Source organism: Octodon degus, unplaced genomic scaffold (assembly GCF_000260255.1).
Source record: "Octodon degus isolate 3935 unplaced genomic scaffold, OctDeg1.0 scaffold00004, whole genome shotgun sequence".
In the NCBI taxonomy this organism is placed as follows: domain Eukaryota; kingdom Metazoa; phylum Chordata; class Mammalia; order Rodentia; family Octodontidae; genus Octodon; species Octodon degus.
The window spans coordinates 24,958,938-24,983,408 of NW_004524580.1; the positions used below are offsets into that span (position 1 = coordinate 24,958,938).

Sequence of the window (24,471 nt, forward strand, 5' to 3'; positions counted from 1 at the left end):
TTTTTTTTTTTTTTACTGTAAACCTACTCTCTTCTTCCATATTCTACTCTGTACAGACAAGTCACTAAGTAGAGGTGTACTGGGGAGTGTATACTGTAGACGCTTCAGAATTTTCTGTGTTTGCTAAATCCAAAAGTAGTGAAGAAATGTCCAAGGCGCAGAAAGTTCTTGACTCTGACTCTCAAAAGGACCGAGCACCAAACTTGGGACTGGATCATTTTATGAAAATCTTTTTATACTGCAGGAGAGCAATGGTAATGTAGTCCCTTCATTTGCTTATATACTAGACATAGATCTCAGCCCGTAGAGCAGGCCTGTAAGTTTGTTGTATCTCATGTATACATAATTTGAGTTGATTTCATCCTATTGCTTTTAGTTTCAGCCACTTTGGAGATTCACCTCCTGCCATGGTACTGAAGTCACATTGTCAGGGAGACGTGTGTTCCTTTAGTTATCTGCCATCCATTCACTCAGAGCCCAGGTGCCCTTTGTTCCTCTCCGTGAATCTTCTGTGTTGCAGGATATGGGATTCTCTTGTGAGGCCAATGGTTCCTCCATGGGCTCTTGACGTCCCCACAGGTGTCATCGCCTTCTCTCTATTCTAGCACAGGCTAAGATCATTCCAGGCTACACAAAGCTCTGCACTTGTGCCAGCCACTTGCTTCTATTGATTGCTTATGTCTTTGCATGCCAGTGCTTTTCTCTCTCCTTTCTAAATCTTCTGTGGTGGATTGTGAAACGTGGAATTGGAATCAGCAGTTGTAATGAAATCTGGAAGAGCTTGTATTTCAACCTTCTCAAGAGGTGAGGAGAACTCTATCCTTTGTAGCCAAGAAAAGAACATTTAAGTTTCCATATCCTCCAGGGAATGGACAAAATGATTTGACAAAGTATGGTGCAAATCTGAAGCATTGCCCTTTCACCATGAATGTGAAGTTCTGTCCTGCTTCCTTTTGGGTCATGTCACAGGTTCTTGCTCATCGAGGGGGCTACTGGACTCTGCTTCAGAACTGCTGTCGGACCCTCTGGAACTTCACTCAGGAGCTACAGATACTTCTGAACCAGGCAGTGGATTTGTACAAGACATTTCCCGTGAGCCAGGATGGCTTTCTCTGCACCTCTGTCTTACCATTCTACTTGGGAGCAGAATTGCTTATTGACATGTTAGTACAACTACAAAATACCAGTTCAGTTCAGGTAGGGTTATTTTGGTAATTACTATTAGTGTATTCAATTAAGAATGAATATATATATATATATATATATATAGCCAGTATTATTTTGTTCACAATACACAACTTGCATCAATGCAAAAAATATTTAGAAATTAAAAATATTTTATTCACTTATTTATTTTTTATTTAGTACAGGGTCTACAGGGTCTTACTACACCGATCAGACTCATAGTGATTCTCCTTTTTTTAGTCTTCCGAGCACTGGGATTACAGGCACATGCCACCATGCCCAGTCTTAATCACTGTCTCGGTGCGTCCAAGGGGCAGGGACAGCAAGGCATGCTGGGCATTGAAACCTGGTCCCTGCATCTGCCTAAGCAGGCGCTTTAATCTGCTGAGCTATCTGGCCAGCTCAAGACATTAAAAATATTTTAGCTTGATTATTGCATTTGTTAAAGAGAGACAAAAGTAAAATGTCCTGAATTCAACTCCTATGAAGTACTGTTAGTGCATTTAATCTACATAACAATTTTTTTGACAGATAAAGAAATACATTGGCAGATTCTAAGAGAGATAGTATAGATTACTAGTTAATCTTTATTCCATTCTTCTCTCTATTTCTGTCCTATTATTCTAACTGTACTATAATTTGCAAACATATAACATCTACTATTCTGTTGGTTAAAGCACAGAAATAAAAAATAGAAACTCATCCACATGTCTGACACTGACAAAGGATCTACAAACTGCAGTACAGGGCTTCAGGGTAAATCCTGAGGGGATTTGACTGACCTTATCAGATAAAAAAGTTACATTTCTTGTTATATAAGGTCTTGCTTTATCTTGGTCTTAACCATACAGCAGAAAAGTATAAAAATGAAAAGTATAAAAAATAAAGCCATATTAATATGCTGAGCTGCAAAAGGCTTAAGTCAACAACCTTTGACATTGACAGTCTTAAGGAAAACCCACTACTATTATGGGTTACTGGACTATATTGGAATATTTTGCTGAATTCATGCACCTACAATATTTAAGTGACAATGGATTACCCTTCTCTGACAAAACTAAACAAAATAGGGGGATACAAATGAACGACCATTTTGTATCTGTATATCAAAATAGTTAGGATAGATATACAGCTGCATTCTCTTGATTCAGTGAATAAAGAGGTTTGTTCTAATAGTGTTTGTGGACAGGATATCATGCCTGCATCTTGTGCAATGAATAACCACTAAGATAATAATATGCAATGTATTAATTATTGAAACTGTGCTAGTAATCGGTTTTTAAACTGTCTCATTGCTATTTGTTTCTCAATAAAATTATTTAAAAAAATAAAAAAATAGAAACAATAGATATAAATAGATATAAAATAGCCTAAACACCAAAAAGTGGTAACCGTATAACACACTGAACCATGAAGTTTATAAAATTTCTACATGAAAATATAGGACAACAATAGCACAAGAGACAGAAGGGGTAAATTAAATAACTCAATGAACAAATTAAAAAAAAAGAATCTGTTTAAAAAGGAGACATTATGTAAAAGAGACATTGTTTACAAAAGACACTGTTACCCTAAAGAGACACTACTCAGAAGCAAAGGCACGCACAACCAAAAGCTGTCCAGAAATGCTATCCGCACTCCTCTGGGATGATGTCGCTAAGTGCTCCTCAAAACCACATTGAGACAGTGCCTCTGGTCAGCGAGAAGAGAGCGCGTCAGGAAGCCAAGAGATTCATGGCTCTTCAGTGAGAGCTGGCAAGGCTGAGCCGAAGGGAAGCTCTTATAAACTGCAGGGGCGTCTGCAAGTTAGTACAGCCATTAGGGAAGACAGTTCCCGTGAAATACGTTCAGCTGTGTTAAATTTCATCTTAATTTCACCAGCCTGTACTTCCGGAACTGTAGCCTCCATTAGAATTGGGACCACAGGTCTGAGGGCAAGCGTTCCCAAGCCACACACAACAGCCATTCAGATGGAGAGCTGCACAGGGCAAGATGTGGGATGGGGAGCTGGGTGTCTGTCTCTGCTCTCCAGGATCTCTGTTTATTCTCAGTTATCTGAAAGTTTTTCAAAACCAGAAATTTAAAATATACTGTGGACAAGCAAGCTTGTGGAACCGGGGATTGAACGCAGGCCCTTGCGCTTCCCAGACAAGCACTTACTCTACTGAGCCATCTCCCTGGCCCCATTTATTTACTTTTGAAAGCTTTCAGAATGTTCTTTAATACAAAGCTGTAAAGAGTTACATATGGCCCATAATACTAAATCTTCAAAGACTTAGAATCTGTCCTTGACTGTGTAAGAAATCTCAAGTTCCATGTACTGTTTTGAAACTCAAATGTTTTACCTTTTCTCTCAGTGTTTTTAGGTAATGTTACTAAGATTAGGGGTCAGTAGTAAGCACTCTTTTTTTCCTGCCTCAGCTGGGATCGGTTGGGAGCTTGGTGCTGAATAAGACAGGTGGAGGTAAAACGTCAGCCTTGCTGCTGCTGAAATCTGTACTGAGGAAGTAGTAAGCGCAGAGGACTCCCCGCCCCTCGTAGCAGAACGAGCTTGCTAGAGAGCACTGCATGACTAATGGATCGAAGAAGCCCCTCTTCTTCAGGGACAGAGTGGGATGAAGAAAGGTCCCTGTGGGAGCTTGTGGGCAGGCAGGCTCTGGCAGAGCCGTCACCCAGGGAGGTCAGTTGAGTTGGTCTGATCTCTTGCACATGCAGAAGGATGGGTGAGTGAAGGCCCGGAGCACCTCCACCTGGCCTTCGGAGCCCCCTTGCACACTGTGCTGCTGGAGATCTTCCTATGGAGCCAGAGGCTCAGGGATTTTGAGCTCAGAGTATCAGTAAAAGGTCACTCAACTTCTACAAAGCTCTCCTGGGGATGGGGCACTAGGCTAGGGAACAAGTGCGGCAGCTGTTGGTTAGCTGCGTGCAGTTGGACCTGAGGTATACAGTTGTACCTCACAGCCTGATGACTTCCAGGGTCTCTTAACTTCAGGGTTATGACTCCTGGCCTGTACTTTTGCTGATCTTTAATGGCCTCACTAGAATAGGAGAAGCTGGCCTTGAGTTAACTCAGCTGTTCTGGGCTGTAGACTCACTGTCACTTAAATGGATCTAAAAAGCTTTGCTTTGCCTCAAAAATTTTAATAGATAAATACATCAGATGTATTTATGGGAAATCAGTACAATTTTGTAGTTAAAATAATGGCTACTAGTTTCAGTAACTCAGATGGAAAGAAGGTTTAGAAGACTTCTTCCACGGGTTGGGCTTATATTAAGGAAGTGGTTATAAATTATTCACATTAGTCAATGTAATCATATTGTTAGGGAATTTCATTATTTATATATACTAGAACTTGTTTTTCCTGAAAGCTTTGGCATATTGATTTATTACCATTACATAAATGAATAATGACTATATATAAGGTATAAATCTCAGCCTATGTTTTCTGGTATAGTAAACATTAGCTGTATGTGATTATTTAAACGTAAGCCTGAAATATTTAGCATAAGCATTTTATTTTCATTTTTAAAAGAGAATAAAAATTAAAAACACATTAGAAATGAACAGAATTTTACTAAACAAGATGATAGGAATTCAGCGTGGTGCATATTGTTGTCTTCAAATTAGTTGTTCAGATTACCAGATAGAAACATGCAAGACTGGTCAAAAATTTAAAAAGAGAAAAAAACATTAACTGTTCCTTTAAATAGACCAGTAGAAATCAGTAGTGCAGTTGCCCAAGCTATCCTGTGTATATATATTTTCCCCTTCCTTTTGTTTGCCTTTCCCCCATCACAGCTGTTCCTTCTCTTTGAGCAGTTTCTTTCTCTTTCTCAGTATCCATCGTACCTTTCAGATCCTATTTGCTCTTTCAGATTCTTATGCTAGGGAGACAATATGATGTTTACACATGCAGGTCTGATTTATTTCACTTAGGAATATGATCTCTAGTTGCACCCATTTACCTGTAAAAGTCTCGAGTTTATCTTTTTTATAGCCTAGTAATACTCCATTGTATAAAAGTATCACATCTTTTCTGTCTCTTCCTCTGTTGAGGGCATCTGGGTTGTTTCTGAGATTTGGCTCTGACAAATTGCACTGCTATAGACATGGGTGCACATGTATTGCTGTGGTATGATGTTTTCAGTTCTTCTGGAAAAAGAAGAACTGGGTAGGCTGGGAATACTTAAAATTAAATAAAACTGAAAATTCAGTTGCACTAATCCCATTCCAAATACTTCGTGGCTATGTGTATCTAGTAGCTATATTGAACTATGTAGCACATTTTAATAGTCACAGAAAATTCTATTGAACAGCACCACCCAAATCATCAAGCTTTGGTTTGCAGAATAAAAACATGCTTAACATTTCCTTTCTGGTTCTGTTCTTTTCCATGCTACAAGATTCATTTTTCAGAAACAATAAGTAATAAAGTCAGAAATTACACGAATTGTTCTTCACTGTGCCATTTTCAGTCTGTTGAAGACAAAGGAGAATTCAGCGTGCCAAGCTGTTATGGGAATATCAAATATGATAATGGTGGTTCTAGCCTCACGTTTGAGGATCCTTTGGATGATGTGAATATGGTTGATTTGAAATGGATCCATGACTTTGTACTGAAATCCCTGGAAATTTTATATCAAGTGGAGAAATGGGAAACGCTAGTGTCACTTGCCATTCAGTTCAATATGATTTCACAGTAAGTACAGCTGTCATTACGAGTGAGAGACTTTGCTGCACGGGAGGTCTTTTAGCTAAGTTTGCTTTTTTAATGCATTCTTTACTCCTGCTAGTGAGAGGTATGCAGAACAGGTGACCCCACTCCTGGTTTATGCCCAGCGTCAGCTTCTTCTGAGAATACAGAATTTCAAGGGCCCGGATGTTACCCAACAAGCTTGCGCAAGATATGAGGCTGAGTATGGAGAGAAGGTAAGTTTAGTTCTTTTATGCATGCAGTCGTGAGTTTCCTTTAAGTATGCATGTAAAAAACCGAGGATTTAGGAATCAGAAAAGTATTATCTCATTTAGGCGTCTGTGGTGGTTTGGCAGCTGGTGGTCAAGTTATTACACCCAGATGAACTGAATTATAGTGCTGGGTGTGGGAGACCTGCTTTAGGATTGTTGCCAACAGCATAGGAGGTGGAACTAGAGAATCTGTTGGGAGGCTGTTAGGGAAGGTGTTTGGAGAAACCGGTGGAGCTGCTGGAAGCTGCTGGTTCTCTTAGGCCGTTCTGTTGGGGAGCTTTTTCATGATGGCTATCCGGATGAGCTTGGTTGTTCTTGCTGGAGGAGGAACTTGGGACCTTGTTGTCACTGAGAATGGCTATGGTTTACTTTGGGGGAGCTCTGGTCCTCACCTTGAGCATTGCTTGCTGGCTCCAGAAGGGAAGATGGCGCACAGCTCAGCCTCCTGGAGAAGCTTATTGCATTGGCTTTCTTGGTGGGAACTCAGCTTTTCTTATCACTGGAGGAGCTTGGGACCTCACTATTGCTGAGAATGGCTGTGGTTCCTTTTGGGGGAGCTCTGGTTCCTACTTTGAGCCTTGCTTCCTAGCTTCAGTTCAGATCCCTCAGCCTGCTAGCACAGATCTTTCAGTCCACTGGCACAGGCTTTCTGGCTTCTACCACTAACCTTTGGGCCTTCCCAGCACAGATCTGTGAAACAGGCCTTCAGGAGAAATTGTCACGGGCTCTAGGCCTCCAGTTGGACTTGTGGGAGGCCTTGTTATGGGCTCCAGGTCTTCAGCTGGACTCATGCTGGACATTTTCATGAGATCCAGGCCCTCAGCTGGATTCTTTGTCCTTTAGTCTGTGGACAGATTTCATGCTCTGTCTTTGTATATGATTCTTTGGGTGACTGTTATAAATAATCTTACAAAATATGTGTCCTGTTTTGTATTGTTCCCCTGGAAAGCCCTTGACCATGACAGCATTTATCATTCAGATCACTGACATTCGTGAGAGCTAACTGCTACCAGTGTTTGCTAGACATAGGGCGGACAGTAATTAAGACCCTGCCTACCAGTCACTTGTATCCAGCTCAGGGCTGACTTACCAATAGGCATAGCTGGGACAGTGCTTGGGGCCTACAGTACTTTTGGGGGCTCACTAGAAATGCCTCAGTTGCTTGTCAAATAAGAAAGTAACATGTAGGTTAAAGAAAATGTTTTAATTTTTAGAATTAGTAGTTTTATACTTATACCAAAATAATCATTAAGAGCAATGCTTATATGGCAGCGTAGGCCCACAAAGACAGAAGTGCCAGCATGCATCAAATAGAGAAAAGAGGCGAGTTAATACTCCCACTGTTTTACCAACAATACAGTAACCACTTGATCTGAGCCAGTGCCTAGGCCACAGTCTGTGTCCTGCCCAGAGGCCCCTGGTGTACACGGGCTGGAACCCAGTCCCTTGCAGAGTTGCCTCCACCTGTTTTGCACCTCTTCTGGCCTGGTGGGCGCCCTGCCTCCTGTGCATTCCATTGGGTGAGAGTGCAGTGGAGTTCCTGCTTCATGGAGGTCCGTTGAGAGGTGGACATTGGGCTCAGATAGGAAACATGTAAGCGGGGCAGTGGAAAGCTTTGTGATCATCCTACATTTTCTAAAGAAAATGAAATAAACCAGCGGGGTATGGGTGGGCAGGCACAGGAGCTGGGAAGTTTAGCAAGGCCTCTTGGATAGGGTGATGCCTACCGAGAATGCCATACGTGGTCTGGGAAAAGAGCTCTCCAGCCCCAGGTGAGCAAGGGCAGGGATCCTGAGCTGGGACAGCAAGAAGGTCTGCACAGCTGCGATGGAGCTGAGAAAACACAGATCCACTGCAGCTGTCCCTTCTGGCCTTCGTTGTTGCGACTTCCTGTACTTCCCGGGGTCCTGGTATGCATGCACCCTGAGACTCTGCTCTTGGACCACCTGTCTTCTTATCCATGTACTCTCCCTCAGGAAGTTAACTCAGTGTGGCTCGAAGTGCATCTTTACAATGACCGCCAACTCCATCTCCACTCTGAACCTTCCTCCTGAGTGTGGCATTGGAGTATCATGCATCCCTGCATCAGTGAGGCTTCAACTGGAGGAGCAGGATTAGCAAGACAGCTCTCGGTCTCTGTCCATCTCAATCTCTGGATTTATTGCAAGGAATAGGCTTACGTGCTTGTGAGTGCCAGTTGAGCGAGTCCAAGGGAGGCTGAGCCTCGCAGGCATAGGCAGAAGGTGCTATCCACCACCAGACCACAGAAAGAGCAATTGTAGCTCTGACCAACACTTGGTGCTTGGAGCCCTGGAGACCTGGTGTGATTAGGTCAGGCCCATGGAGAGAGATCTCCCCAAATTAAACTCAGTTCATGAAGAAATTTAATTCATACTTACAAATCCCCACCATAGCAGTGCCTAGGTTAGTGTTTGGTTGAAGAACTGAGCTGAAGTGTGGACATGCTGCCGCATGGAGGCTTCGCTCCCTTTCCTCATAGCTTTGCTCTAATGAAGGTGATTTATGAAAGCCACTGTGCTTCCTGGTCAGAATCATCTCTCTGACACAGATACACTTCAAATTTAGCATGTCTCTAAGAAGCCTGTTCTCAGAGAAGCCTGTCTTTACGAGGCTCTCCTCCTTCACTGCAGACATTCTTATTCTTCTAGCTGCCAAGGTCAGACACCTGGGAGACATCCCTGATTCCTGTCTTGTTTCTTTCCATACTTCAGATTAGTTTCCAAGTCTTCTGCCCTCAAAATGTGCTCAGAGCCTGACCCTTTCTCACTACTACCATCCCTCGGAGCCAGCCGTTGCTTTATCTGCCCAGCTTAATTACCCTGCAGCCCTCTCTGGGCTGGAGTCTGTTCTTCCTGCAGTGGACAGAATGAATCTTTAAAAGCCCAAGCCGACCACGTCACATCTGTTTCAGTTCGCATGATGGCTTTCCCCACTCACAGCATCAGGAGCTTGCTGTCGTGACCGCAGCAGTGTGCACATAGCTCACATGTTACCTGCACCGCTGTTGGCCCTTGTGACTCAGGTCCTGTGACTCCATTTCAATGTGCTGTGTGACTTCTCTCTTCTGTAAGATGCACCTGCCTCAGGGTCTCTGCTTCTGCTGTTGCCCCTGCTTGGAATACCCTTCGACCCCCAGTACACACTGATTTTCCTCCATCTTTTGCAAATTGCAAAGTTTTGCCATGTGTTGCCTTCATTCTGAGGCTTTTCCTCTTTCTCCTGTTTAAAGTTATATGTGCCTTTTTTCTACTGGCTGCAACAGCCATTATGATTCTTTAATATTTGCTGTTGGTTACTTTTCTCTTATTTCTGAGATAAAATACCCAGCACCTAAAATGAAGGAAGGCAAGGTTTATTTAGCTGAAAGTCTATGGAGGTTTCCGTCCAAAATTGCCTGGCTCCAAGGCAGCATATCACACGGCAGAGGAGCAACTGTTCATGGTGGCAGAAGGCAGCAAAAGCAACAAGAGCAAAAAGGGAGGGGTATGAGAGCAGGCCTCTTGCCTCCCTTCCTCATATTGTACGCAGGCTGCCTGCCCCAGGGTGGGTGTAGCACTCACACTCACAATCCAGTACTGGACCATGAATCAGTCACAAACTCTAGAACCTGCCCCCCATGACTGCATGAGGCTCTGGGGGGACATCCAGGCACAAACCATAACATACACTATAAACATACTCTACTATTTTATTTTTCTTCTTCTAGTAGAATAAATTTCATAAAGTGGCAGTGTTTTGTATTTTGTTCTCTGATGTATTATTCTTTCAGTATTCAACACATAATAGGTGCTCAGTAAAGCTTTAATAAGTTGCACAAGTTGGAAAGACCAAGTCAGCTAGAGCCTTGCCAGATTGTGAGAAGGAATTTGGATTTTATTAGTCTGTTTGCATCTCATAATGGAAGTACCCATGAAGGAAAAGAAAAGAATTGTCTGCTTGAGAAGGAGGGCTGTATTTTGAGTGATAGGTTAGATCAAGGAATAGGATTAGAGAAATGGAGAGAGGAGAGTCTTATGTTCCTTAAAAGAATTCGCTTCTATCTAAAAAGTTTCTGTTTTCAAGTATTTTACAACTCGAGGGCTCAAATATCTATTAGAAGATGAATGCCGCAGAAGAGATTAGTTTTGAGAAACTTTATCTGGAAAGTTAAAATTGCCTTAATTATGAGTAGGATGGAAGAACCTGCCCTTACAGGAGCAGCCGATATTTTAAATATGCTTCAACTTACATAATGGAAGATATATTTAGACTCCCGAATTTGTGGAATGCTAGGAAATCATACTCTAATTGCTCTGCATAATTTGCCTAATGCTCTTCCAGCTGTGCTATACACAAGGAATATGAAAAATTACGCAGCCACGGTTCCCCCCAAAGTTCTCACGATTGAACGCTTTCTGTCAGCTTTTATTTGTAGCATTGTCTTATATCACTTCATCTTGACAAAAAAATGAGATAAATATTTTAAGCGAGCCAAACTGTTTAACTCTAACAACTGACTAAATAATATTTGTTTTCATCTTAAGATCACCTGCCGAAATTTCATGGGGAAGCAGCTGAAGATTGAGTCTCTGCCCAGTGTAGAAATGGATGCAGGAGGCAGTACAGATTTACTAAAAATGCTCATCTATTCAGGTCAGACTCAATTTTAGATTGAACATGAATGTTCTGTACATGAAACTTTGCTATTGTGTTCTGCACGTCAAATCCTCCATGCTTAAAACATTTGCAGAAACTATTTTTTTGCTGGTTTATTTGAAAATAATCCCCTTGATGTTTGCCACTTTCTGTTGCCAGGCATGTCAGTTGTGGGGGATCAGAACGCATTACCAGAACTTGAATCTGTAAGTTAAAGAAGGGAAATAAAGAAAAGAAATAGGCAAATTGATGGAAAAAAGGAAAGATGGAAAAGGCAGTTTGGACATTTTCCCATTTCGTTGTTGCATTTGGTGTCTCCTGGCTAGCTGAGTTCCTGCTGTGTCCTTCGTTTGGCCCTGACCCCTGTGAAGGGGCCGGCTCCAAGATGGGTGCGCAGCGCTTGCTCTGCCCGTGTGCTCCGTGCTAGCGTGCTGCTCTTGTAACTAGCAGGGCTGACTTGGGGCTGGCGCGCCCTTTTGCCTTATAGTGGACAAACCTTTTCAGAATGCTCCTGTCCATGAAACTGGAAGAAATGAGGCAATAGGGAAAAAATGAAAATGTAAATAGTGCCTGCTCTCTATTACACTGCTCAGGTTAGGAAGAAAATGTAAGTCTTCTCTTTGAAGTGCTAGAAGTCTTGCATTTGTCTTGATTTTATGTGTGTGTGTGTGTGTGTGTGTGTGTGTGTGTGTGTGTGTGATGATTCATCTCACTCACCCATTCCCTTATCAAGGCCATCAAGCAGCTTGTCACTAGTTCAGCAAGTGTTTACTGAATAGCTACTACTGTTTTCAGTGCCATAGTAGATTCTGAGATGACAAAGATGAATTAGACTACAGAGCTATTATCTACTTTACGGTCCTTTGAAAGAGTTCAGTAAATATATCAGGGATTATAATACACAGCGCTAAAGTCCGTAACATTAGTACTGCTGTTGTTATAGACAATAAAAATTAACAACTAGCCCCTGCTTTTCAAAGACAGCAAAAAGCCAGAAAGCTGAGGTTGAAGATATGGACAGGTGTTAGAAGATAAGGTGTCTTAGAGACCAGAAGGAAGAGGTTCAGCATTATCTGGAGAGCTGAGTTATGCTGGTGAAAAGAACTTCATGAAGGAAGCGAGAGGACAACAATTACGCTCTTGAAAGAAGCCTGCATGGAAGCAGGCGAGTGACTGTTTGCAACTCCTAAGTGAAAGCGGATATGACCAAGGCTTGGGCCTGGGTGGTGAGGACAGAAGGGACAGCTATTAAAGGTGGAGGAGAGCCATCCGATGCGCTCTGGACTGGCTGGGGTGAAAGATGCAGAGGGAATGGAATTCAGAGTCTCAGTTTCTTAGATGGATCATGATGCCTTCCCACAGCCAGGGAAATCCAAGGGAGGCATGGGTTTGAAGTAAAGCTTGCTGGAGTCCCTGGATGATCCCTGGGTAGAACTATCTGCACATGCGTGGGTGTATCCAGGAGCCCTCAGGAGAGAGCTTGGTTGGAGAGCAGTATCTTAATCATTAATATGTTGGTGATGGTTGAAGTCAGAGACTTGGCTGATACCACCCAGGGGGTTATATGAAGTATGGACCTCAGGGTAGCCTCCTGAATAGTGTCAACATTTTGGAAATTGTACCAATGCAAACAGGCTAGGGCCGTAGAGCAGTAGCAGGTAAGCCCTGGGTCTTGTAACACACAGGAGACACTTTCCCACTCATGCTACCACGTCAAGTGATGTTGAACACTGGCTGCTGCCCATCAGGATGGAATGTCCACCTTGACACAGCTTCTGCGACTACTTCAGAGGCAGGAGCAGAGTGCCAGGGCTGCCTCAGGGGAGCTCTAGTGAGAGGTTGTCCTGGAGGGCTCTGGGCACAGCCTGGTGAGACCACACAGGCCTGTGCTCGTAGGTGCATGCGTTTCACAGAGGGCAACGCGTGGATTCTCTTATTTAATTACCGTGACAGTTCCAGTGAACTGCACACCAGGCCCTCTTACAAATGCTTTGTGAGTATTAGCTCCTAACCACCTAATGAAGGCACTTTATTGTTTCTATTTTTCCAGCAAGATAAAGAGGTAGGAAATCATGCCTTGGCTCATAAAGCTACTACTAGAAAGTGATGTGTGGCGTGTCTGCGCACGTTTCTTTGCCCCAAGTTGGAAAGCGTGTTCCTAGGGCTTGCACTAGAGATGAAGAGGCGTGTGCCCTAACAGCTATTGTGGCACCAAACAAAGGAAGGGCAGGACGTGAAGAGGTGGGGGACACAGCCCGAGAGGATGGATACCCAACAGACGAGAGTGGGACGTGCAGGGCTGAGGCAAGAGGGAGCTTTCAGGAAGAGAAGCCATCAAGTCAGCGAGGTCACATTATGAGGACAGGCACTGGCAAGTGGGAGAGTGCTGTCACTGCTTTTTGCTGTGATGCAGCTGAGCCCTGCTCTTGTTGTCTCCCCTTCCTGAGCTGCTTTTCCAGATTCCTGACTGCAAACCCTTGGCCGCCTCTAAGTCCTACCACCTGTCCTGTCAGCAAGACTGATCCTGACTGTGCTATTCGAAAACTGCTTCCTCCTAGTTTTCTGGATGACCCTGTGCATCTGTACACTGAAGTGCTTCTCAGCATCAGAATCAGTTACAGTATTTTCTGTACTTATTGATTACTAATCTGCTTTCCCTACAGTATAAGCCTGGTGATGCAAAGGACCATTGCTCTATTCCCTGGTATAATCCTCAGTGTCTTGTGCGTAGCAGGAACTTAGCATCTAATTGCTGCATGAATGGCTTTGTGACCTTGGAAATAACCAGGAGAAGAGTAGGGGTATGGAGCTCAGCCTGCAGAGATTCACTGAGTGTAGGAGGCTCAGCAGGGACAAAAAGAGGGAGAGGGGACCTGCCCCTTAGCTCAGTCCTTTAAGTGGCTGCTTCAACAAAGCAGTCAGACTCAGGTTGCTGTGGTTCCATCCCCACAACTCAAGCCAGCCAAACCTGCCCTGAAGACATTCAGAGGAAAAAAAAAAGAAAGGAGAGCTGCAGAAGTCAGGGGATGTGGGGAGCTCAGGGTGTGTGTGTGGGGGGCAAGTCCCGGGCAGGCCTTTGCTCTGTTGGGTGCCTTTTTTTTTTTTTTTTTTTTTTTTCGGGGATTGAACTCAGGCCCTTGCGCTTGCCAGGGAAGCGCTTATTCCACTGAGCCATCTCCCCACCCCCTGGGTGCCTTTTTGATGGAAGAAAAGGAGCTTATTTGTATACTAAATGGGAAGAACCATTTGAGAGGGAAATCTTAAGAGACAGGAGAGGGGATTTTTGGAATAAGCACCTTGAGGAGAAAAAGAGAGGGAGGCACAGGGGGATTAGCTTCATACAGAAGGGTAGAACCCACCTGATAAGGCCCTGAGGAAGGAAGGAGGGAGGAAAGGAAAGAAGGAGCAAAGGAAAGGAAAAGAGGGAGGGAAGGAAAGGGAAGGAAGATGGAAAGGGGGAAGGGTGTTCTGACCTCGAGTTGGTAGGTAGGCAGGGTAGCAGATGAAGTAGTTCTCACTGGGTGTGGGAGGGTTTCTTAAGGAAGCAGGGAGTTGGGTCACAGCCAGGGTGCTGGGGTAGCAGATTTCCAGAGGAGTGCGACAGAGGAGTGAGTGCCAAAGGAGATGGACAGGAAGGAGGCCTGGAGGATGGTTCCGGTGGGTGCAGTCGGTGGAGAAGCCTTGTAGTCTCTGCTAGTGCAAAATCCAGTGAGCTCCCCATCTGCGGGAAGCACCAACCATCTGCACCAACCATCCGCGGGATAGCCATCTTTGTGGGACAGGGTCATGCTGGGTGACTAGTTCAAAGCATGTGATGCTTCAGGCGTGCGTCCTCCTTTTGACTTTGATCCTGCCTGTGAAACCTCAGGGTTTCTTTTAGGATCCATGACTAAAGAGCGTTGCTGCACATGTGAGAAAGTGTGCTACAGACAGTTGTCATCAAAAGGGTGACTAAGATGAAGGGAAGGAGGGAAGTGTCCCTTGCATAGCTCTTGCCATGGGTGCCAGGAGGTGTTTGCTGAGGACAGCACAACTTGTCAGTGAAGTACTTGGCTTGCCTCTTGGAAAAGCCATCCTGGAAAGGCAGGATAGGAAGGCAGGACAGAGAGCGGGAAGGAGGTACAGCCAGTAAAGAGTGGGCCCTTTGGCTCAGCTGTGGGTGGAACGATAACCAGTTTGGGTTATGATCAGAGCCATAATATTGAAGAGAAAAATTTGGAAGATACTGTATTGACATTCACCATATTTTTCAGAAGCTATATTTAGATTACTTTTTAGTTTTAGGTGGTAGCATTATTATATTCATATTACAGGTGAGAAAATTAAACATTACTTGCAAGTGGTGAGACTATGATTCAGACCCTGGTCCATCTAATTTCTCCCCACATGAGTGTTCCTCTGGGCTACCTGGTTCTCTACCACTCCTTTCCATCTCTAAATTTAGAGCTTATAAGAACTAATTTGCTATATTTCAGTGGTCATAGGAGACAGACACTTATTCTGACTTACTGTGATAGTATGGTAATTTTTAGGTGTTCCTGCAGCTAATTATAGGTTTTACATTGAATTGTTAAAAACCTGACTTGACTTCTGATTTGTAGCTCTTTTTTTTTTTTTTTTTTTTTTTTTTTTTTTTTTTTTTTTTTTTTTTGTATTTTAGGAAAGGGTCTACAGGGTGTTCAGGTTCTCACTACTAGATTGGACTCCTAGTGACCTGCCTGTTTACAGTCTCCCAAGAGCTAGGATTACAGGTGTGCCCCTCCGTGCCCAGTCTCAATTGCCATCTCAGCATGCATGCGGGGTGCGGACCAGCATGGTAGGCCTGGGGATTGAGCCCCTGGACCCTGTGCCTGCTTACAGGTGCTTTAATCCACTGAGCTATTTGGCCAGCCCTTGATTTGTGGCTCTTTATTAGACCCTAGGACCTCTGCAAGTAAGAGCATCTTTTGGCCTAGGCTTTTGGGTTTATTTGGCAATTTAGAAGATGCTGAATTTTTTCAGTATGCTGAACTGAGGTCATTAATGTGTTTATAAGTGTGCTGGGTCTTATGTATGTCACCATGATGTGTTTGCAGTTCTTTTATAAGGCTGTGAGTACTCATGATAGCTTCTGAACGAGATTGCCACTTTAGAACCTCACAGATTTTCTTTTGGTGTAAGAGCATCTGGCGGTACTGCTTGGTGCATTTAATTCTTCACAACAGATATTGTAATGCCCCAGTGCCTGGGAACATTTGGTGTTCTCATTATTTAACAGCATCCTAGTCTCCCTTCAACTATTTAATAATGCATATGTAATTTGGTATAGTCTCAGTAGGATTTGGAAAAGTGAGACACCTCATTTTATAGATTATTCTTGTATGCATGAGTAACTTGCTTGCTTGTTATGCTCTGTAGGGGAGATAACCCTGGCTATGCCTTTATTAGAATTCTTTCTCCATTGTATCTGGGATCTCTTTCTTGAGTTTTCATCTTACTGGTATTTATAGATTCTCTGGCAGGGTTATTCAGTTCTCGGGTGTGTTGGAGTCTTCAGCCCTGTGGCAGGTGTGTTCGATTCGTGTCTCAGGGCATTTGGATTGATCGGAGCAATTGTGTAAGAAGCATCCCCACATTTCCACTCACTCTGTGGGCTTCTTCCCTGGTAGACCTGACTCTCAAGAGTTGTTGCCTTTTCAGTTTTCATTTCAATAAAACATATCCCTCCATTTCAGACCATTGAGGTACTGTTAGTGCCTTTGGAATAAATAGCTTCTTGAATTATCATCTATGGAAATCTTCAGAGGAGCCCCCCTGGGATAAGAATAAGGGCGCCAAAGCTAATGATACTTGCTTGTTGCTTTGCATCATTTATTGGATGCAGACAGCCACAAACCATGGGCAGCACCCTAATTAGACTACAAGGGAAAAGTTGTGCTAGGACTTGAAAAAAGGGAAAAAAGAAATGTAATTTAGGAAAAATACGCAGTGGAGGTATGTATCAGCAGCAGATATTTGATGATGATTTTATTCTATTTTTATTATAAAATAACATTTGTTGAGGTTTCCCCTCCCCTGCTTCCCTCTCTCCTGTCCCCTCCCCTCTCTTCACCCTTCTATCCCCTCCCCTCTTCCCCTCCTACCTCTGTTCTCCCTTCCCCTTTCTGCCTCCCTCCCAGGGTCCTTGGGATTGATGCCAGGGCCTTTGTCCTGAGCTGCAAGCTGCAATCCTTGGACATTGATTTATTTTTTATTTTGAGACAAGGCCTTTCTAACTTGCTCCGGCGGGGCTATAACTTGAGATTGTCCTGCCTCAGTCTCCCAGAGTGTGGGGCTCCCAGGCCTATTTCTGTGCCTAGCTCATGCTTGGGGTTCTTGCTCTATAATGTAAACATTGGGAGAACAGGTGTTATGTCTGTTTTGTTCATTTTTTAAATTTTCATTTAAAAAAAATGTTTAAAATGTATTTGGTACAGGGTCTCACTATGTAGCTTGGACTCACAGTGATCCTCCTCTTTTCAGCCTCCCCAGTGCTGGGACTACAGGTGAGAGCCACCAGGCCCGGTCTTGGTGGCCAGCTCAGCATACCTGGGGGCGAGGCGGGGCGGCATCTGGTGCCGCAGATCATCCCTGCGCTTGCCTAGGCAGGGGCTTTGTCCACTTTTGTTTTTGTTCCCTCTATGCCTGGCATTGTGCTTTGTATCTGTGAGTGATCAACTGTTGTTTTAAATTTTTCTTTATTTTTAGTAGTCTCTTGTTGAGCACTCCTGTTGCTCAGCAGTGCCATGTGGCTTGAGTGATCCATTGTTAGGCAAGCTGTCGTGTGGGCGTCCAGTGCAATCGCACCACCTGGGCTGACTGTGGTATCAGCAGGTGATGTAACCTTGTGAGACCACCGTCATACCTGGAGTCTGTCACTGACCAAAGTGAGGGTGCCGCACAGGCCTGTACTCTATATTACTGGCACTTGTAACAGTTGCCACATCTGATGTTCACTTTATGTCAGGAATATGCTAGCTACTTCACACGTGTTCAGATAATAGCACCACCAAGTAAATTTTTTTTCCCGTATTTAGGACAGGGTCTACAAGGTCTATAGGGTCTCACTGTGTAGATCGGACTTGTAGTGATTCTTCTGTTTTCAGCCTCCCAAGCGCTGGGATTACAGGTGCACATCACCATGCCCAGTCTCAGTCCCATCTCAGCATGCCCTGGGGGCGAGGCCAGCGCTGCACACCAGGGACCAAAGCCCCGGCCTCTGCATCTGCCTAACCAGGCTGAGCTATCTGGCCGGCCCCCTGTGAAGTAAATATTATCATCTCAATTTTAACAGCAATTTAAAACTAAAGCTTGGATGTTATTATTATTATGTGGAAATTTCCAGCTTTTTTCCATCCCCTTTGCTTGTTGCTATGGGTCAAATGTCTGTGGCTTCTCAAAATGCCTATGTTGACATTCTAACCCTCAGTGCAATGGTGTCAGGACATAGGGTCTTTGGAGAGAACTTGAGTCATGAGCATGGAACCCTCATGAATAGGATTAGTGCTGTCAGCCCTGCCTGGACAGAGAAGGAAGAACTCCCTGAGCAGGGCTGCTGACTGCATCTGCAGGGACACAGAGATAATGAGGAGCCAGAGCTCGCAGAAGGAGGCCAACGCGCAACTGCTCTATGCAGCTGCAATTGCAAGATGCGGATGCCGCCAGGACTGCCAACTCCCACACGCAGACTAAAAATTTCCCTGTCCTCCCTGCCGTAGCCCTCCCATCCAACCCCTGTAAAGCCTTCCCTGCCCAGTGCTTAGAGCCAGTGGCTTATTGCCCTTGGCCAGCCTGTGCCCAGGCTCAAATAAACTTTGCTTGTTCCTTCAACTTTACCTGATTCAGTGGTCTTGGTTATGCCCGAGTTTAACCTAACAAGTATCCTTTTTAAAAAGAGAGCTTCCCAGGTCCATTTCAGCCACAAGAAAAAGACATCTGAGAAGGCATAATCTACAAGGAGGGGAGGGTGCTAGGTTTAGAACCTGACCATGTTGGTGCCTTGACTAAGACTCCTATCCTCCAGGTATGTGAGAAACAAACTCATTCATACATCACCCAGCTTACAGTGATTGCATATGGCAGCCTAAGCTACTTGTTTTTCTTCTATCCCTGAGCTCACTCTCTAAGGAAAGGAAGATGGAAAACCCAAGCTCATGAGTTCTTGCAAGAAAAATCGAAAAATAGGAGAAGTCTACAGTCTTCAGGGCATTGTGCATGAGGGTAGGGTGTGAAGAGCAAGGCAGTGCCTTCCTTGGGGTTTTGTAGGCCTAGGCAGGGTTTAGAGGAGGGAGGGTGCTCTGTCAGAGCAGCCATTGAGATGGACCTACAAAAGAGATTCTTGAGAAAGCTTTCCCAGCCATGTATTCATTTAACAGTTCCTTGCTGTGTACATACCACACAGCAGGCTCTGTCATGGATGCCAGAGATATAGCAGAAGACAACATGGACAAAGTCCCTGCCATCATGGAATTTTTTCATTTTGTTGGGGGGTGGATCCAGCCCATAAACAAGTAAAGCTTCTATGTCAGAAGATGGAATGCTTCACAGATAAGAGAGGTTGTGAGAGGGGAAGCTGTAGTTTTAAGTAAGATGATGAGGAAGGCTTCACTCAGAAGACAACAGGTAGGCAGTAAGCTCAAGGAGTCGAGTGGAAGACACAAGAGTTTCTGAGGAACGAGTGTTCTAGACCTCAGTGAGCCTTGGCTGCCAAGTCTGTGGAGGAGGAGTGTGCCTATTGTGGGAGGGAGTGAGCGAGCCCATAGTGAGGTGTGCGCAGAGCGCTCTAGTCTTAGGGAACCAGTCGGTGGAGGACCCTGTGGGTTGCCTTAAGGACTTGAAGAAGAATTTTTTAAGTCAGGCAGGAGGAAGCCTGATTTAAGTGGGCTCAAGAGAGGATGGAAAACAATGAGTAAAGGCAACTTTTTTGAGGAGTTTTGGTATGAAGTAGAGCAGAGAAATGGGATGGTGACCTGAGGGGAAATTGGAGTTGAGAGAGATGTTTATCTTCTTTTATTTTTAATGGTAGAAGAAATAGCAGAAGATGTGCTACTGGGGATGACTCAGCAGAGTGGAGAGAGAGATGTGCATGCTGGAGTAACAGTGGAGATGGCACAGGGGCCAGGCTGGGTGGCTGAGGTAGACGATCTTCCTGGGTTGCTTTCAGTCTTGTCTGTCATTTTTTTTTTTTTTTTTCTTTTTACCCAAGTGGTTTGGGAAGCTATCAGCCTGAAAAGGATAGAGGGAGAGGCCACATCCTGTTTGTTTCTTTAGCACAAACCCGTTAGCCATTCCTGTTGCTTCTCCTGTGGGAACATTCTCCAAGTGTCTCTCTGCAGTATATGGCAACCAACCACAGTTGAGTTAAACCATCATGCGGTGTTTGTGCAGTGGCTTGGTGGTCTGTGAGCCACCAGCTTCTTTCTGGGACAGCCAGATATGGATATAACTGTTGACTAAAGGTCCTAAAACACCCATCCCTTTCTGTCACAGTCCTGCTCAAACCCCTCCTTGGTTTTTTTTTTTTGTTTGTTTGTTTTTCTTTTCAAAGTTTTATTGATAAACATATAGCAATGAGACAGTTTCAAATCAAATCGAAAGTACAGTTTCAACAAATAATACACTGCATATATTCTTCTCAGTGGTTAATTGCTGTACAAGATGCAGACTTGTGATCCTACTTACAAACACCATTAGAACAAATCATTCTATTCATTAAGAGAATGCAACTATATATCTATCCCAACCTCTTTGAATACACAGATACAAAATGGACATTCATAGTTATATCCCACCTCCTTGGTTTTCCATCCTGAAGGATGATTATACTTCAGGAGGGAGCACTCCCAGACTGTAGCAGACTACTCTGTCCACAGGACTGGCCATGTCACCCTCCTGTTCTTCCTTCTGCTTTTGTCCCTTAACTGTCATGAACTAGTGCTGTGCCTTCAGGGAAGCAACCAGACCCTTCCTTATTTTCCTTCTGTAAATAAGGCTAATAATGGTACCTACCCTGACTCTATGGTTGTTGTTAGGATTGAGTCCATCACAGTAAACAATTTAGAACAGTGCCTGACAAGTCTTCAACAAACTAGATATTCTTATTCTTTTCTAACTACCTGAAACTCCTTGCCTCGTGCTTCCTAACCAGGTCTTTCTTCTATTCTCTAAGGTCCAGCTGGTAGGTCTTTCACCTCAGAGTCTTTTTTCTTTCCCCTTTCCTACCTATGCTGAGTTCCCGCTTCCATCTTCCTTACTTGGCCGTGTCACCTATGCTCCCTGCGCGGTGACTTTAGTAGTCCTGGGTGAGTGCCCTCATCTCTTCAGCTCCACTGTGCATACTCAGAACAAAGGTCGTGTCCGTGTCTTACAGCATCGCTGCTAGGACATTGCTGCTCCATCGAAGGCCTTAGTGCTTCCAGAGCGCATTCTGCGTGTCCACCTTATGGGAAGCCTCTTTGTCCTTCCTGTCTCTCCTGGCCCACTGCATGGTGTGTGCAGCACAGCTGCAGCCTAATTCCCAGAGCTGTCACTCAGTCTTCAGCGGCCTCCCAGCCACGGTCTCCCACCATCTCTTTCAGGCCAGCTGCTGGCGCACTCACTGCCTGCCCTGTCTAGCTTCCCCCTGCACCTTCCTGTTGTAGGAACCTATCTTTTCCTACCCTTGAGAGCCAGTGGCCAGTCTCTGGGAGTCTGCTTCCTTCTTTCGTCTCTTTCCCAGGGCACCTTTGCTTTGAAGAGGCTGCTGAAGAGGAGATTATTTCATTTTTTATGATCAGCGAAAGAAAAAGTAAGAGGCTTTATAAGGAAAATTGGCAAGATCTAAAGTTATTTGCATTTCATAAGAGTCAGAACTTTTCTAAGTTTTTTTTTTTTGAAAGAACTTTCAAATATACCAAGAAGAAAAAAAAATGATCGAAATGTTGAAACACCTGCTGCAGATCTGGGGGCTTTGAATTTGGCAGCTTTAGGTTGGGACCAAGAAATTCTCTGAATTACAACCAGCTTTGGTGTGAGGGGCTCAGAGCGCCTTCTCATCCTTGACATCCCTGTTCCTTTCCTTCCAGAGTACAGCCGAGCCAAGCAGCTTGTCTGCGTGCCTGTGGATGTGACGGACACTTTGAGATGCTTTAGAGAGACTCTGGAAAAATCCAGATACCACAATAGATCGTTCCGACACAGCAAAAAGTTGCTGTCATTACTGCTTGCACAGACACAAGGTAAATACTCCTGCCTCTGCCTCGATCTTTGTCTTTTGAGGCCCCCATTCTGCAGACAGATGGCGCTCTGCCACGCCTCTCCTCTTTGCCATGCCCAACCCAGCTACCTCTCTCTCTCTCACATCTAGGAGTTCTCATCACCTCCTTTGGTGCTTTATGCTAACCAAGGCCCTTTCTCCCTCACTTTTATGATTTTATGCCTCCTGCCAAACTAGCAAACTCCCTTGAGGACAGCAGGTGTGACAAGTTATTATGGCTTGTGTTTAGGTATTCCCCCAAAGCCTCATGTGGTCACCTTTATAAAGGTGGTTGGATCTAGGACCTGTGATGCTGGGATTGAGTCCTGGCGCAGTGCTGGGCTCAAGGGCACTAGGATGAAGGGTGTGAGCGCGGCCTGCCCCAGGTAGCCTGGGTAAACTAAGAGACCAGAAAGAAGCTGCTAGGGTGCCTTGTTGCTTTGCTACCTTCTGCATGTCATGAACACCACCCACCCTTGGTGCCAGCTGATTATAGACCGAAGCCTCTACAATCTTGGAGCCAAGTTAAAACTTTTCCCCTTTAAGTTTAGGTGTCAGGCATTTTGTCTCAGCAACGAGAAACGTAACTGAGATGATAATACTAATTTTTAAATTTCATACATTGATGTTCTTACAGTTTTCTTTGCAGGTGTGGGTATGTTTGTATTTTGCTTTCCTTAGTGATTGAATTGAGTCATACTTAGTTAATTAGAATCTTTTACCAAACACCACTTTATCAGTCTCAAAGAAATGGCTGCATTTTTTTTTTTCTGAGCATACAGCAACTTCTCTTGCCTTCTGAATTATGCTGTTTGCTATTTCCTATATGCTATGTCTGGATGCATTAGAATATTTTGAGTTTGTATAACTGGAAAATATTTTCTTTTCTTTTTATTTGTATTTTTTGAGAAATAAATATGAATGAGATAGTTTCACAGCTGATTAATAGGACACTTTCGATAATCAATACACTGTACATTGTTATCTTCTTAGTGGTTATCCATAGTACAAGAAGCAGACAGGATATCCTGTCCAAACACTATTAGGACAAATCTTTCTTATCATTGAATTAAGCAAAAGTAGCTATATATTTATCCTATTTTGTACATATAAATACAAAATGATCTTTCCTTTGTATCTTTTTAATGGCTGCATTTTTAAGTAATCATCAATCTGTTTTCTCACTAACATCATAGATTATGATTTTTAGAGTCTTCTTTAGCTTAAAAGCAAATGTTCAGCATTGTTGGTTATATTACATCTGTATATTTTCTCTTCTCAACAGCTATTAATTTGTGAATTGAATCAGGGGAGGACTTTTGAGTAATTAAATGGTAAACTCAGAAAAGTATAATCTCAAATTTAGTCAAGGAAAAATCCTGAACTGTAATATCAGGTTATGTAAAAATTTTGAATTCAAAATCATATTTTTGTACCTTATTATGAAAATTTATCAGAATGTAAGAATAAATTTAATCCATTTAAACTTAAATTAATGATGGTGGGAAGTAATTAAATAGAATTAGACTTATACTTAAATAAGATACTGATTCCCACTGAACTAATCTCTTAGAAATTTGACCTTTAAAAACAACCAAAAACCTGCTGACGGAGTCTTCTCTGTTTGCCATTGCTGTGGGTCTCCCGTTTCATCGTGGACAAAGCACACTCTGCACTGGTTTGGTTGTATTATCTGCAGATTCACATCATATCAAATTAGCACTCTATGTTATGCATATCTGCTTTCCATTATTCAATATATTAGTGATCAGTAAAGGTATAAATCAGTGGATCAAATATAGTTCCTAAGAATGGTTTTTACTAGTTCTGAGTCTCATCTGGTACCAAATTATTCTAGTAGTTTATCCCTACTCCTCAGGTCAATGTTAGAATCTACATTAGCTTCTTTTCCATTATTTTGCCTACTTCCCTGGCATTTTTCCCCCTTTCTTTTCCTGTATGAGCCTGTAACACCTAAGCTCTTTCCCACTTTTTTTCTGTCTTCGGCCAGGGCTATGTAAGTATTGTTTCTGTCCCTGAGGTGTCTGCCTCAGAGGCACATGAACATCTTACTATTGGAAACTGTTTTTTTAAAAAAGGCAACTCAGACTGTGTAACTTCAGCCAGCTCCCAGGAGAAGCAGAGCATTACCTTTGCATTACCTTTCTGGCTGACTGCCCCTTTGAAGAGCTCTTTTCGAAACAACACGAGTTTAGACCTCATCCACATGCTCCTAGGGCTTTCAGAAATAATCCTAGACACCAGCTTCAAGGCGGCAGTGTCCTACAAAATTGCAAATAAATCCCAGTTCTATGCAAAATCTTTCCTTCTCCATTTTCACTTCCTTTGCCTTTTCCCTTACCACCGATTCCCCTTCTTTCTCCATTTTAAGTTTTTAATTTTGTTTCCACAA

At 43.6% G+C, this 24,471-nt stretch overlaps 1 protein-coding gene across 1 annotated transcript in view; it reads left to right on the top strand.

Moving 5' to 3' along the window:
- The window catches only part of Cfap54 (cilia and flagella associated protein 54), a 353,322-nt gene that overhangs the window by 131,933 nt on the left and 196,918 nt on the right, over positions 1–24,471 (top strand). Inside the window, exons 35-40 of the mRNA XM_023716586.1 lie at positions 100–254; positions 970–1,197; positions 5,662–5,885; positions 5,980–6,115; positions 10,696–10,804; positions 21,889–22,041. Of these exons, the coding sequence (XP_023572354.1) occupies positions 100–254; positions 970–1,197; positions 5,662–5,885; positions 5,980–6,115; positions 10,696–10,804; positions 21,889–22,041 (1,005 nt within the window). The remainder of the gene's footprint in view (positions 1–99; positions 255–969; positions 1,198–5,661; positions 5,886–5,979; positions 6,116–10,695; positions 10,805–21,888; positions 22,042–24,471) is intronic.